This window comes from Peromyscus californicus, unplaced genomic scaffold (genome assembly GCF_007827085.1).
Source record: "Peromyscus californicus insignis strain IS unplaced genomic scaffold, ASM782708v3 Scaffold_9__1_contigs__length_137607984, whole genome shotgun sequence".
NCBI lineage: Eukaryota > Metazoa > Chordata > Mammalia > Rodentia > Cricetidae > Peromyscus > Peromyscus californicus.
The window spans coordinates 130,338,680-130,353,766 of NW_026294617.1; the positions used below are offsets into that span (position 1 = coordinate 130,338,680).

Here is a 15,087-nt window from a genome sequence, read left to right on the forward strand (position 1 = left end):
ACTTTATCATCCTTTGATAAAAAGCTTGTTTCATATTATAAAGAGTTGACAACACCATACAAAAGGGAAATAGCAAATTTTGTGGATTCAGTTTCTCGTCTTAACTTTAAAGAACTTTCTCCTCAAATATTGTGTCTTACTTTACAAAACAATCCTAGAAACACAGCTAAGTAAACACTCATCAGTTAGATTGTCCCAGCGTTTCTGGAACCAGAAGGGAGGAAGGTGCATGTTTCCTCGCAAAAAATCAAAAACAAAACAAACAAACAAAAAACCAAAACCAAAAACAAACGAAAAAAAAGACTACTACCAAAACAACACAACAAAACAAAACAAACAAAACAAAAAACAACAAAACCAACCCAGGCACGCACGGCAGCGCGCTGCTTTACGGCACTCGCCCCGCCCCTCCGCAAGGATGGGGCGTGAGAAGCCGGCAAACATGGCGGCCCCCTGTCTCCTCGGCCTGCCGGTGGCTACCCTGGCCGCCGTGGCGCTCTTGTCTCTCGGCAGCTCCGCCGCTAGTCACGTCGAGGTAGGCATCGGACTGTTGAGCAGTGAGCCCCGGGAGGACCGTGTGTGGTGGCTGTGAGCGCTCAGATGAGGGGAGCACAGCCGCGGAGGGAAGCCGCCCGCAGCGCCTCCCCGGCTGTGCGCAGCCCCCGAGGACGGACGGGGCAGTGGCCCGGTCCAGCCGTGTGAGATGTCCTGTGGCGCGGCCTGCCCTCTGTGACGGGTCTCAGTGGCGCGGTCCTGCCGTGTGAGATGTCCTGTGGCGCGGCCTGCCCTCTGTGACGGGGAGGACCCGATCCTCCGCTCCGCTCACAGGCTGCTTCCTTAGGACCGCCTCGGTTATGGAGCTGTGTCCCCGGCCCCGCCCTCCCTTTCCTGAGGCCCCAGGACGTCTGACTCCTTTCTGATGTTGTGACCAGTGACCCTCCAACGAAGTGATTTGGATTTCTAGCATTATTTTCAGACCTGCTTGTCCTGCTGGCCCGGGAGCCCGGGGAGAAGTTTTATCTCTCACCTAGATTGCAGCTGTTCCCTAACTGGGCCCGGAGTTATTCCGGTTCTTAGTTTGTTCTCCAAGCTGTGGTAAGGAGGACGGCAGAAGCTCAAGGGTGCTGACTCTGTTTTGGTTGAGGAAGTAGGGAGATGATGTGGTGTCTCATACTTAGGATCAAAGCTATCCTCAAAGTGGAACGAAATGTTGAGAGGTCCTGGGCATAACCATTTCACCCTCTGTTCTCATTGCACAGAGAGACTATGGTAATAGAGGGATTATCAGAATATAACCTGAATTTTGAAATTTAATGATTTAGTTACAGGTTTTGCATATGATTCTTTTTTATTATGAACTCATCATGAGGCTTCAGTTTCCTGTGAGATACTCTAGCTTTCGTCACTGGCATAAAGTCATGTGGACCATATATTCATTTATTCAAAAATATTTAATCAAAGTACACTATATTCCTAATTTGGATTACAATTGTGCATCTACTTGATGAAAGGCCCTATCCCATTAGAACTTAGATTCTGCTGGAAGAGGGGATTGTAATGTACACAATAAGTTATTGGTTCCCAAGAAGATGAGAAGCACAATGGTGAAAATAAGTCATGGTAAAGAAAGTGGTGGTGTGAGGCTGTGGTTTTAACCACAGTTAATGATAACTTAAATGTTTTAAACAGACAAATCCCATTCAGAAAGAGTAAAATGTGACTTTGTTTAATTAGTGTCTCAAGCAAGACTGAAGCTTTGATCTCCAGATTTCTAGGTTAGGGCTTTTTTTCCAGTATCTTAAACTAGGGCTTTTTGCGCTGAAACAGTATCTTTTAGAAACTACATGAATTAACATTAGTTAACATTAGTTAATTAATTTGTGTTTGTTTATCTGTGTGGGTGTGTCTGTGCTATGGGATGCTTGTGGAGGTCAGAAGACAACATATAGAGTCAGTTCTCTGCCACGTGAGTCTGGGGGTTGAATCTCGGTCCTCAGACTTGGCCGCACGCGCCTTTACCTGCTGAGCCATCTTAAAGTAGTTCCTAGTTTATGTTTGGTTATTTTGTTCGTAAGGTCAAATACAGTATCTTCATAAACTGATCGTGACTGCTATTACAGTTGAAGTCCATGAGTGGCTAGAGAGACGGCTTAGTGATTAAAAGCACTGGAAGCTTTTCCAGAGGACCCAGGTTCGGTTTCCAGTTCCTGCGTGGTGGTTCAAAGCCAACTATTACACCAGTCCGATGCCATCTCCTGACCTTTGTGGACACTAGGCATGCACTTAGTGCACATACATACAGGCAAAGCACACATACACATAAATCTGAAGATTATAATAAAAACGCCCATGAATCCTAGATACTGTTTATCATCACTCTTTATTCTGGGGAATTGCATGTTTTTTAAAATGTGTGTATATGTGAATCATTTTGCCTTTATCTGGCCTGTAGGATCAAGCAGAACAGTTCTTTAGAAGTGGCCATACAAACAACTGGGCTGTTTTGGTAAGTATGCTCTTTAAAGATACATCTTGCTGCTCATATTAGATATATATCTCAAAACTTTTGTGAATTAAATTTTTGAAAATAAATTTATCTTTTAAAATAAAAATTTTGATAGAAAAAGAATATCCTCCCCAATCTCCCTCTTCCTCCCTTTCCCATTCTCTGTTCTCTCCCACCCCACCTTGTCTCTCTTTGAGATGGGGTCTTATGCAACCCAGGCTGGCTTCAAACTCACTGTGTATCTCAGGCTGGCCTTGAACTCCTGGTTCCCATGCCTCGCTTCCTGAGTGCTGGGTTTACAGTTGTGTACTACCATATGTAAGTCAGCAATTCTTTTTCTTTTTTTGACTTTTTTTTTAAAGTTGACAACAGTCACTAATATTTCTTACTTTTAATTTTTCTTATAAGTGGTGATTTGTAAGTAAAGACTGCATTTGAGGTGCTGTTGTTGAAAGAAACACAAAACATAGAATTATTTTAATGCTTGAAATGAATAATTAAATTTCTCTGTAGTACTAGTTAATACTTTCCTTAGGCTGATTTATACTTGATTTTATGTGTGCAAAAATGATACTTAGAAAATTCAAATCATACAGAAAGATGTAAAAGAAGAAAAGGAGACAGACTAAATACATGTGTGAATTTTACCTCGGCTGACAGGGAGGGAATGTTTTCATGCCCCATATTCCAGAATCCCTATTGACTGATACCCCTTTCTCTTCATGGAGAAAAGAGAAATATGCAGCATAGAGATATATTTTTCTGTATTTGTCTATTATTGTTTCTGTAACTGGGGCTATCCTTAGTTTGTTCTTCTACATTGCCTTGTCATACAGGCTCTTTCCTTCTTGGTGGCTATATAGGTTTTTTATCTTTTCCAAATGCTGTAATGTTTTCTGTGTTTCAATATCTCCTTCAGTTTGTGGATGTGAGATACTAAGTTTTTATTATTTTGTGAAGAGTTATGTTGGATGTTTGTTTGTTTTTGAGATTGAAGATCTCACTCTGTAGCCCAGGCTGGCCCCAAATGTATATCAGTCCTGCCTCAGCTTTTCCAAAGCTGGGATTACAAGTGTACACCACCACATCCGCCTTAGTGTTCTTAAACACGCATGTTTGTGAGCTTGACTGTGTTTTCCTCAGGAGGATAAATCTCAACTTCGGAGTTTGAAGTTGTGATATGGTTGCTTTCCAGGAAGGCTGGGCTTCTCTTTCTGAACTCAACTCGTATTTCATTAGCTTTTTTCTATTTGATTGCTGGGCTGGAAATTAATATATGAATTTGCATAGTTTCATTTCTGGACAAGGTTTGCTTCCTGGCCTGGTTTTTCATTACCTTCCATCCCCTGCATAGTGTGAATTAATATCTTTAATATATATGGATTTATGAGTTTGTGCTCTTCATTCCCTAAATAGAAAACACATTACTTTTTTCTGTGCACTGATAATTTTTACTTCCAGAGTTTCATTTAACGGCAGATGACTAGGAGAAAGACCAAATGCTTCAACAAAAGGCAGAGGTTGTTGACGCTGCAGAATTTCTGTTGCTGTGAAGAAAATCTGAGGCTAAGTGCATAGAAAAAACACAGGTTTGTTTAGCTCTGATCTCTGGAGGCTGGAAAGTCCATGCACCTGGTGCCAGCCTCTCTGCATCTGCGGTGGCCTTCTCACCACACCTTTATCTAGCCAAGGGCATCACCTGGTGAGGCAGGCAGTTGGCAGGCCGGATCTTGTTCTTACAAAGCCACTAATGCTGTCATGGGGCCCCGACCTGATGACCTTCGCTAGTCTTCCTTACTGCCCAGAGGTCCCACCTCCAAATCTCATCAGTATGTGAAAATGGGGGCTAAATTTTGAATACATGAAGTCTGGGGATCATTTTTCAATGCTAGCAAGGGACAACTAAGAGAAAGGTAAGGGGGGGACGAGGACAGGAAGGGCCAAGAACGAAGCAGAGACTGTGTCAACACCATCAACTCATGCTGAAGGACAGGAAGGGCCAAGAACGAAGCAGAGACTGTGTCACCACCATCAACTCATGCTGAAGGACAGGAAGGGCCAAGAACGAAGCAGAGACTGTGTCACCACCATCAACTCATGCTGAAGGACAGGAAGGGCCAAGAACGAAGCAGAGACTGTGTCAACACCATCAACTCATGCTGAAGAGGAAGGGCCAAGAAAGAAGCAGAGACTGTGTCACCACCATCAACTCATGCTGAAGGACAGGAAGGGCCAAGAAAGAAGCAGAGACTGTGTCAACACCATCTACTCATGCTGAAGAGGAAGGGCCAAGAAAGAAGCAGAGACTGTGTCAACACCATCAACTCATGCCGAAGAGGAAGGGCCAAGAAAGAAGCAGAGACTGTGTCACCACCATCAATTCATGCCGAAGAGGAAGGGCACTTGGCACCAGGACTTGTGGAATATAGTGGGACTGTAGTGTAGTGGAGCTGGAGAAATACATCCAACGTATAACATGAAGAGAAGATTAATGGCTTCCCCACGGCTTCCCAGGGAGCTTGCTCAGGGCTATTTCCTAAAAGCATGGGGTTATCTACAGGTCACTAGAAATAAAGTGCACTTGTGGTGAATGTTTGTGTAAATGCAGTTTTAGTTTGATCATGTAGAAAAGGATAGCATGGGATAACCCTGAGTATGATTCCCATCAGGAGCCTATGGAGGGACTGAACAAAAAGATGTTGAAGACAGAAGAGAGGTTTTCTGTGACTGCAGAAACGACAGTCACAGAGACCCCAGCTGTGACACACCTGGTAGAAACGAAGAGACTACTGGACGGGAGAGTGCGGGCTCTTCCTGTAGTAATCCCTGAGGAGAGTTCTTCGATGAGGACTGGGTAGCTACCAGTGTGTGGACAGACCCTCGACTGGCACACAGCTCCCTTAGAACTTAGAGCTCTTAGCTTAGGCTACACACACATTCAAGTCTCAGTGACTTGGGTTCCAGATGACAATCAGGGTGACAGAGAAATTCTGCTACACTAGTGAGACCTCACTAAATTGTACTTTCTAAATGAAAAATTATAAAATTTGCCCAGGCCCCATTGAGAGTACCAGGTAGAGGGCAGGGGAGATGGCTCAGTTAGTAAAGTGGTCAGATTCCCAGATCCACACAAGAACTGGGCAGGGCAGGGAGGGCACTGGGCGCTGGGCACTGGGCGCTGGGTGGAGACTAGTATGTTCTTGAAACTCCCTGACCAGCCATAGCCAACTCCAGATACAGTGAGAGGCCCTATCTCAAAACGTAAGGCAGAGAATGATGGAATGTGACACCTGAAATTGACTCTGGCATGTGACATCTACAGGCCACATCCACCTACTCCATATCTACCTCTCCACGAACCGCCCCCCCCAAGTACAAGAAGTACATCATGTTAGTGCTGTTACTCGTTTTTTTCCGAAGTCCATGTTTGTTTCCCAGTTTGAGTTAATTTGCTTTTAGTCTTGAGTAGAGGATGAGAGATAAGTAAAACTTCCTACCAGACAGAGGAGGAAAGTGGGATGCTATTTTGGCTCTGATCTGTTTGATGTAAACATTTTTGCCCCCTTTTGATAAAACAGACGAACAGTGAAGGCATTTCCTCCTCACAGGAAGGGAAAACAGTGCTGAAGGATCCAAACTGAAGTGGCACCTTCCCTCTGTCACCGTTGTCCCATAGTGTCTGTGTAGTTCCTTTGTGCCCTTTTAGAAGTTCCTAGGAGGTGCAATCATGTTGTATTCCACTTCCTCTCTTGAAAAACAAACGGTTTATACAGACACCCCTTTAGCGCATGTCCTCATGTACTCCAGTAGATACTTAATAATAAACAAACGGTTTATACAGACGCCCCTTTAGCGCATGTCCTCATGTACTCCAGTAGATATTTCATAATAAACAAATGGTTTATACAGACGCCCCTTTAGCGCATGTCCTCATGTACTCCAGTAGATATTTCATAATAAACAAATGGTTTATACAGACGCCCCTTTAGTGCATGTCCTCATGCACTCTATTCAGTGAATACTTAATAATTTATATGAAATTGGTATTTCCTTGTCTCTATTTTTTTCCTGTTAATGTTCTTTATATTCCCTGTTAATTTTCTATTCTCTAATAATATGCTATTGAAGGTGAGGGCAGTTTCTTACATTTATTAAATAAAGAGCTGACACAAGTGGCCTTTAGTTATGCATAAAGTGGAGTAGAAATCTTGGCCTTCATTGTGGTTAATTTCTTGAAAACTGTTTTATACATTTTTTTTAATTTAAAAACTCAGGTTAGGGAAACAGTTGGCTTTTGTCAGTGATTTTATCTATCTTATTTTGTTTTCTTTTTTTCTTTCTTTTTTTTTGCTGGGCAATGTTCTATTGGAAAAGTCATGAATACATACTTAAAATGTATGTAAATATGTACATTTTCAGACATACTGAGTTATATATTTTAATATGGTCAGAAATTTCAGTCTGTTTTTGTTGCATTCTAGGATGAAAATTCACTCTAAGTATTAAGGAAACCACAACAGCTATGTAGAGGCAAGAGCCCCTGTACTGCCTTCAGATTTGTTACTTCTGCTGTGGTCACAGGCATGTGGCAGGAGGCAGGAGTGTGCATGGGAGATACACTAACTGACCCTAATCTCTCTGTGTGTCTCCTTGGAACTAGATTTCCAAAACTTAGCTTCTGCGCTATAGTTAGATTTCCCTAGTAACTTAAAAATGATTTTTTTCTTTGTGTGTGTGTGTGTGTGTGTGTGTGTGTGTGTGTGTGTCTGAGTATGGTTTTGTACATGAGTGCACTGCCCATGGGGGCCGGATGAGGGCAATGGTTCTCCTGAATCAAAAGTTACAGGTGACTGTGAACTACTTTCCCTGGGTCATGGGAACTGAACTTGGGTCCTCTGCAAGAACAGTAGGTGCTCTTAACAGCTGACTCATCTCTCCAGACCCCCTTTAGTACCCTTGATATTTCTAGTGATCTTTATTTTAAGTGAAAAATTTGGTTGACTCGTTTGTAGTTTTTTGTTTAGTAGCTTTATAACATAGCTCTTTTCATGTGTTTATGAAGCCATTTTGTAAGTTTTATTTTGTGTCTGTCTCACTTCCCACAATGAATGAAAGAATTAAATTAAGAAACAGATATTACATCCTGGAGGGCAGCTAGTTTGTAAGGAGATTATAGGCATTTTCTCTGATTGTAAAGAATTGAATCTTTTAGAAATAGGGATGTTACAGATGCACAGAAATGGAGTTGAACTGTGTTTATTTGGTATTTGGTTAAATTCTGTGCAGATTGTTTTCTCTTCAGCTGGGTGATCTTTTTATTTAATATCAGTTACAAAAGCCTTTCTTTAAGGGACATTGGTTTTGTTGAAGGTTCTTTGATGTTTCTAAGCCTGGCTGAAATGCTTTCTTCAGGCATTTCTATATAGACTTCAAGGGAAATAATCCTGTAATCCACAGTTTGACTCATACAACCATGTAATCATGTTTTTGGTTTAATTCTAGGTGTGCACATCCCGATTCTGGTTTAATTACCGACATGTTGCAAATACCCTTTCTGTTTATAGAAGCGTCAAGAGGCTAGGCATTCCTGACAGGTAAGCCATCTCCACTAAGTTTAACTTGAAACCCAGGGAGCACAACTCTCAGGTAAAGAAACCTGATTTCAGTTTTTGTTGTTGTTGGCCATACTGTCAAGTGTAGAGTAGATGTTAACTTAGGACCATCATGGCAAAGAACATATGAGAGCTATGAAATACTAAGGTAATAGGATTTGATAAGTATGGTTATTTAGTGTTGTTAAATGCTTTCCTGAGTTTTTGTTTGTTTGTTTTGTTTTGTTCATTTTATTTTTTTGGGGGGTAGGCTACTATTTTAACCTGAAATCAGAAAAAGGACTGATTGAAAGCTTATTGATTTTTGTTTTGGTTTGGTTTTTTGAGACAGAGTTTTTCTATGTAGCCTTGGCTGTCCTGGAATTTGTCCTGTAAACCAGGCTGGCCTCAAACTCACAGAGATCTGTCTGCCTCTGCCTCTTGAGTGCTAGGATTAAAGGCATGCGCCACCTCCCAGCAAAAGCTTATTGATTTATTCACCAGATTCTTGGGAAGGCTGTAGCCTTAGCTAATCAGGAACAAGAAAAACCAGATAGTAGAAAAGGAAACTAAAAACTATGACATGAAACTAGTCTGGTGACAGATGCCATGCTGTAAATTGCTGATACTGGGCTCTGTTGTGCACAATGGCGGGGATGTCTGTGGGTACTTCTTGTTGCTACTGCCTCCTGCTGCCCAGACCCAACCTTGGCATTCTCCGTTTTGTGCTGTTTTGGGGAATGCCATGTTGGTAGTAGAGCTTAGATTTACTGTCTGTGTGCAAGCTGCAAGGTGACTGTCAAAATGAGTGTGTGGCACTGTTTTCTCTGTGGGAAAATGGGCTCTGCTTTTGCTGAATATCCCTAAAGTGGGACATTTCCTACTCGTAGGGAGGCAGGCACCTCTACCCAGACCATGGACTTTGCTTTATCATGGTTAGTTTGGCTTCACTGATACCAAAGGAGTGACCACAGAAGATACAGTTGTCTCATTTTAAGGCTGATTCATTCAGTGCCCTCGAGGGAGGGGAGCATGTGATGAGCTTTGTAGTGAGACAGGAGTTTGAAGCCTGGCTTTTGTGGTAATTCTGTGTGTAACTTCACCAGACTACGTAGAGTTTTCCTCGCTTATGACATAGTGCTAATATCATGGGACCAATGCGGGATTCAGACAACAGAGAGGGATAGACTAAAGCGCTGTAGAGGTGTAAAGGACACAATACATGGCTTGGGGGACAAAGCTGCTGTGCTCTGTGTAAACATCATTTTAGTCTGGAGAACCACAAAAGCACAACTCAATACCTGTATTCCATCTAGAAGTCACAGCAACCAGATGATACTACTATTTTTAAATTAAGTCTGGAAAGAAGCTTAACTTATGTAAGTGTGCAGGTGTAATTCTTTTTTTCTGTCAATGGGTCCTTCTCGGGTAGTCATTTGGTTTGTAACTTTTCTCTCTCTGCCCAGAGACTCACTGTATATGGTTTCCCTCTGCCCAGAGACTCACTGTGCATGGTTTCCCCCTCTGTCCTGAGACTCACTGTGCATGGATTCTCCCTCTGTCCTGAGACTCACTGTGCATGGATTCCCCCTCTGTCCTGAGACTCACTGTGCATGGATTCCCCCTCTGTCCTGAGACTCACAGTGCATGGATTCCCCCTCTGTCCAGAGACTCACTGTGCATGGATTCCCCCTCTGTCCAGAGACTCACTGTGCATGGATTCCCTCTGTCCTGAGACTCACTGTGCATGGATTCCCTCTGTCCTGAGACTCACTGTGCATGGATTCCCTCTCTGTCCTGAGACTCACTGTGCATGGATTCCCTCTCTGTCCTGAGACTCACTGTGCATGGATTCCCTCTGTCCAGAGACTCACTGTGCATGGATTCCCCCTGTGCCCAGAGACTCACTGTGCATGGTTTCACAGTAGCTTTTACTTTGGAAATACACAATCATGTTGTATGAGTCCATCGTTAGGACATGTTGCTATGGTTTGAGTAAGATTTGGAGGGCTCTTGTAGAAACAGAAGATAGCAATAGCATGTATTAATCTGTGTACTGAGTTTGGCAAGTTTGTCCTTGAGTTTCTAAAGGATTTCTTTTGAAGTTATTTCTGTTTCAGATGCTTGTTTGTAGCTCTATTTATGCAGCCTTTGTTCTAGACAAGAATTCGGGGATTCAGACAATTTTGGTTTCATACTGTTTATTTATTTAACAAAGAGAATTCAACAAAAAGATGGTTTTGTCTTTAGCTTAGTATGGTAAATGTTCCTTTATAGTTACAGCATTTATAGTTAGAATTCTTTTAATATACATTATCTCGCTTTATTGTACAGTACTCTGTAGAGATTGGTATAATTATGCATATGATTTAAATACCTAATTAAATCCTAAAAGGTATGTCCTTGTATTGAAGACAGTAACTAGGTGGTCATGGGAGCAGTATGAAGTATAACCCTAAGGAATGCCTCTCTGGTTTCTCCTTTTCTCTTTACGAAAGGCTGCTGCAGTCTGGTTTGTCTCTCTCTCCTGCCTATGCCTTCCTGCTGCAGTGTCTCAGCAGACTCTGTAGATGCAGTGCCTGTTGCTCTAACCCCCAAACCTGAAGTCTCCCCAAATCGGACACTTTCACATATTTCCAGAGGAAACTTCCGCACTTGACCTCATGTGATAGACTGCAGGTGAAACACAGGTGTCTACGAAGCATCAGTGGGTTTCCTGTGCAGACCTGGGTCCCGTCTGCAGGATACTTCAGTGTGTGTTCTGAAATTTGAGCTACTCTTGAGTATTTCCTACTCAGGCTTCACGTGCCTCTGTACTGTGGTAGCTTTTGTTTGTTCCTGCCTCTCATCTCTTCCCTTTCCAGCTCATCCTACACACAGCTGTTAGCTAGCTTCCTCAGACACTGCTTTCGTCATTGCCCTCCCACGAGCACTGTGGTGGATCTGTCTGTCTAACAAACCTGGACAGTTCTAGCTTCAACTGTTGCTTTGTTAACTCTGACCTACTGGGTTCAATTTGTTAACTTGTTTTGCTTTTTCTGGCCTCATATTTGGTTGTTTATTTCTAATTTTGACCATTTATCCTAGCGAATGCCCTGTGTTGGCTTCCCTATTTATATAGTTTTTTCCCCTTTGTGTAGAGTATTCTATATAAGAAGGTCACTCTGATTTTTGATAATCGACTGATATGTTAAAGCCATTCTAATTAGTTTATAAAAAATTAGTCACTATGTTTATAGCATTAAATTTTTGCTCCATGATTAGTTTATGCTTTTATTATGCAGAAAATCATCAGTTTATAATTTTGCATTATTTGTAATGAACAAAAGGAATGGAACTATATAAATATGTTTTGTAAACAGTTTCTAATACGCTGCCATAGTTATGATCACGATAATTAGCTCATGCCTGTGAATGTTCTTTCTCTTGTCTCCTGCTACTTTCCAACAGTTTCCTCATGTCGCCCTTAAACATGTAAATAATGATATTTGAATATAGACACTTCTACATTCTGAACAATCTGCCCTTCCATTCCCACGTCGGCAGCTGATCTGTCTCACACTTTATGTGATATTCCTGGTGGAGCAGTGTGTAAGATCTTGGGAGGAGCATAGGAAATGGAATGTGCTTTAAGGAGAATAGTGACCCAGGTAACAGGGACATTGTAGCCACTACCTTCATATTGTTGTGTTTAGAAAATAAAAAGGATCAGTTTGCAAGCCTCAGAAGACCTTGAAGGGTTTTGTAGAGCAAAAGGGAACATTCTGTCTTGATTTGTATCTAGATTGACATATATTGGGGTGCTTATTCCTTCACCAGTACCACAGTGTTCATTACGGCCACTCTCTTCCTGTCTGGTAACATGATTTCCTTGCCTTTGTTCTTTAGGATCATCTATTGGTGGACCTTGTCCTTCACATGGTTTTTTCTGTGTGTGGTAGTGGGGATGATACCCATGGCCTGCTAGGCAAATGCTACATCACTGAGCTGTATCCCCCAGTCCTCCTACACTAACTTATTTTCTAAGGGAAGCATAACTATTCAAATAATTATTTTTTGGGTGTTGGCCTAAATAATGGGCAGCTCGCTCTCTCTCTCTCTCTCTCTCTCTCTCTCTTTCTCTCTCTCTCTCTCTCTCAACCCCTCACTCTCTTTTTCTCTCTCTTCACACACACACACACACACACACACACACACACACACACACACACACACAATGTATTTTGATCCTGTTCAACCCTGTATCAGATATTATTTCTCTTCCCCTCCCACTGAACCCTTTCTTCCTCAGTAGCCCCGCCCCCCCATCTACTGTCTTTTTTTGTGACACATTGAGTTTGATTAAAGTGGCTTGCGAGAGCAAGGGTGGAGGGTTCTACACCAAAGGATGGATCAGCAACTCACCAGTGGCTGTACCATTTAGTAGAATGTCTCTTCTTCCCTCAGCAAACATTCATAGCCAGTAGTTCCCCAGGGAAGAGTGGGCTGCATGAGCCCTTTCCCCAACCATGACAGGATACTGACAGACTCAGATTATATGCAAGTAACCACAGCTTCTGTGACCCAGAAGACAGCAGTTCATAGTGTTCCTCCTCACATGTGGCTCTTACATTTTTTGTCCCCTCTTCTGTGATAATGTTCCCTGAGTCTGAATCTTGAAAGGTGGTCTGGTTAGGATTTTTATCAAGAGTCATCTGGGAAGGAGAACTTCAATTGAGAAAATGCCTTAATCAGATTGCCCGTAGACACGTGTGTAGGATGTTATATTTTCTTTATTAGTAATTGATGTGGGAGGGCCTAGGTCACTATGGGTGGTACTATCTGGGGGAGGTTCTAGGTTGTATAAGAAAGCAGACTGAACAAGCCATGGGGAACAAGCCTGTAAGGAGAATTCTCTATAGCTCAGTTCTGCCTCCAGATTCCATCCTCGTCCCTGCCTCGGCTCCCTCGTGGTGGACTGGGAGTTGTCAGCCAAATAAACCCTCTCCTCCCCAAGCTGGTTTTTTTCAGTGTTTTATCACTGCAACAAAAAGAAACTAAGACAAAGGGGGTGATAAAGATGTCCTGTTTAGGGGTGAGCACCCCATATTCACTGATTATCTGCATATTCACCCACTATGAGTTTCTGCAGTGTGTGGTGCCACATAAAGAGAGAAATGTAAATCAAGAATTAGCCTGACCTTGTTCTGTCAGCTTCTCGATGTCTTCCATCTGTCCTTGACAGAGGGCTTTGCGCTATATTTATTCAGTAGCACATAAAACATACCTTGTAGTGAACTGGTAGATTAATTAGCAGAGGAATTTCTGAGTGTTGGACCCTTCCATGTATGAACAGACTTATCTCCACTTAATAACTTGTAGCATTAATTTAATTATGTCTCAAAATTTTCAGTTATTTTCTCTTAAGCATCTTTGATACAATACTTTAACTATCTTAGTTATCTTCCTTTCTTGTTCATATTATGAACAATACCTTTCTCCAAACATGCTTTTCTGACTTTGATTGCCGTGTGTGCAGTTTGGCTTTTGTGTCTTGTTCTAGCAACTTGCTAAACTTTAATGATTTGATGATAAATTAATTTCTCAGAACTATACACAGCTTCTTCCTTAAACATCTTTGTACCTGGGGAGGGAACAGGAGGGATCGAGATGACTGAGTTGGGGGAGGGATGGAGAGGGAGAGCAATGAAAGAGATATCTTGATAGAGGGAGCCATTATGGGTAAGGGAGAAACCTGGTGCTAGGGAAATTTCCAGGAACCCACAAAGATGACCCCAGCTAAGACTCCTAGCAACAGTGGAGAGGGTGCTTGAACTGGCCTTCCCCTGTAATCAGATTGGTGAATACCCTAACTGTTATCATAAAGCCTTCATTCAGTAACTGATGGAAGCAGATGCAGAGATCCACAGCCAAGCACTGGGCTGAGCTCCTGGAGTTCAGTTGAAGAGAGGGAGGAAGGATTATGTGACCAAGGGTGGGGGGCTGGTCAAGATCATGATGGAGAAATCTACAGAGACAGCTGACCCAAGCTAGTGATAGCTCATGGACTCTGGACTGACAGCTGGGGAGCCTGCATGGGACTGAACTAGGCCCTTTGAATGTGGGTGACAGTTGTGTGGCTTGATCTGTTTGTGAGGCCCCTGACAGTGGGACCAGGACTTATCCCAGGTACATGAACTGGCTTTTTGGAGCCCATTCCCTATGGTGGGATACCTTACTCAGCCTTGATGCAGGGGGGAGGGGCTAGGCCCTGCCTTAAGTTGGTATGCTAGACTTTGTTGACTACCCAGGGGAGGCCTTCTCCCCTCTGAGGAGTGGATGGGAGTGGGATGGGGGAGAGGTGTAGGGGGCAGGAGAAGGGGAGGGAGGGGGAACTGGGGTTGGTATGTAAAATGAAAGAAAATTTAAATTAAAAAAAATCTTTATACCTATAAGTTAAAAAAAAAAGAAGAAGAAAATCTTAAGAATTTCCAAAATTGAAACTTTGGAGTAAAAATTGTCTTTGAAGCCCTCAGAATTTATAGTCCAGTTTGAAGTGCTTTTATTTTGAGAACATGTGTCCTTGAGAGGGAAAGTGATTTTTCAGGACAGCAGACTGCATGTGGCGGTGCTGGTAGTAGGGGCTGAGCCAAGTGTTTTAATATACCCTGTTGCCCAATTCATTGTCCCGATAGATGAAGCAGTAAAGATGAAGGCTAAGTGAACGCGATTAATTAATGCTACAGGTAGATGCTGGGAGGGCTTATGAAGTTCGTGTTTGCACAGACTTGATTTAATGTCCTGAGCAATAACCCAATAACCACGAAAACTGTGGCTGCCAGTCTTAGGAGCTTCGCTCTGTAATAAACTTCCTGCATGGTTGGCTGCTTATTTCATGAGAACAACTCAGCAAATTGTTTTTGTTTTCACTCTGGTACTCTCCTGCTATTACCTGCTGGTAACGTAGGTAATCCGTGTTTTAACTTGATTTTCAGAGCATTTTAATGGTCC

At 42.6% G+C, this 15,087-nt stretch overlaps 1 protein-coding gene across 1 annotated transcript in view; it reads left to right on the top strand.

Moving 5' to 3' along the window:
* The first annotated feature begins 403 nt into the window (after nucleotides 1–403).
* Nucleotides 404–15,087, top strand: part of Pigk (phosphatidylinositol glycan anchor biosynthesis class K) — an 82,534-nt gene continuing 67,850 nt past the window's right edge. The window contains exons 1-3 of the mRNA XM_052730207.1: nucleotides 404–535; nucleotides 2,453–2,506; nucleotides 8,009–8,100. Of these exons, the coding sequence (XP_052586167.1) occupies nucleotides 419–535; nucleotides 2,453–2,506; nucleotides 8,009–8,100 (263 nt within the window). The 5' untranslated portion in view covers nucleotides 404–418. The remainder of the gene's footprint in view (nucleotides 536–2,452; nucleotides 2,507–8,008; nucleotides 8,101–15,087) is intronic.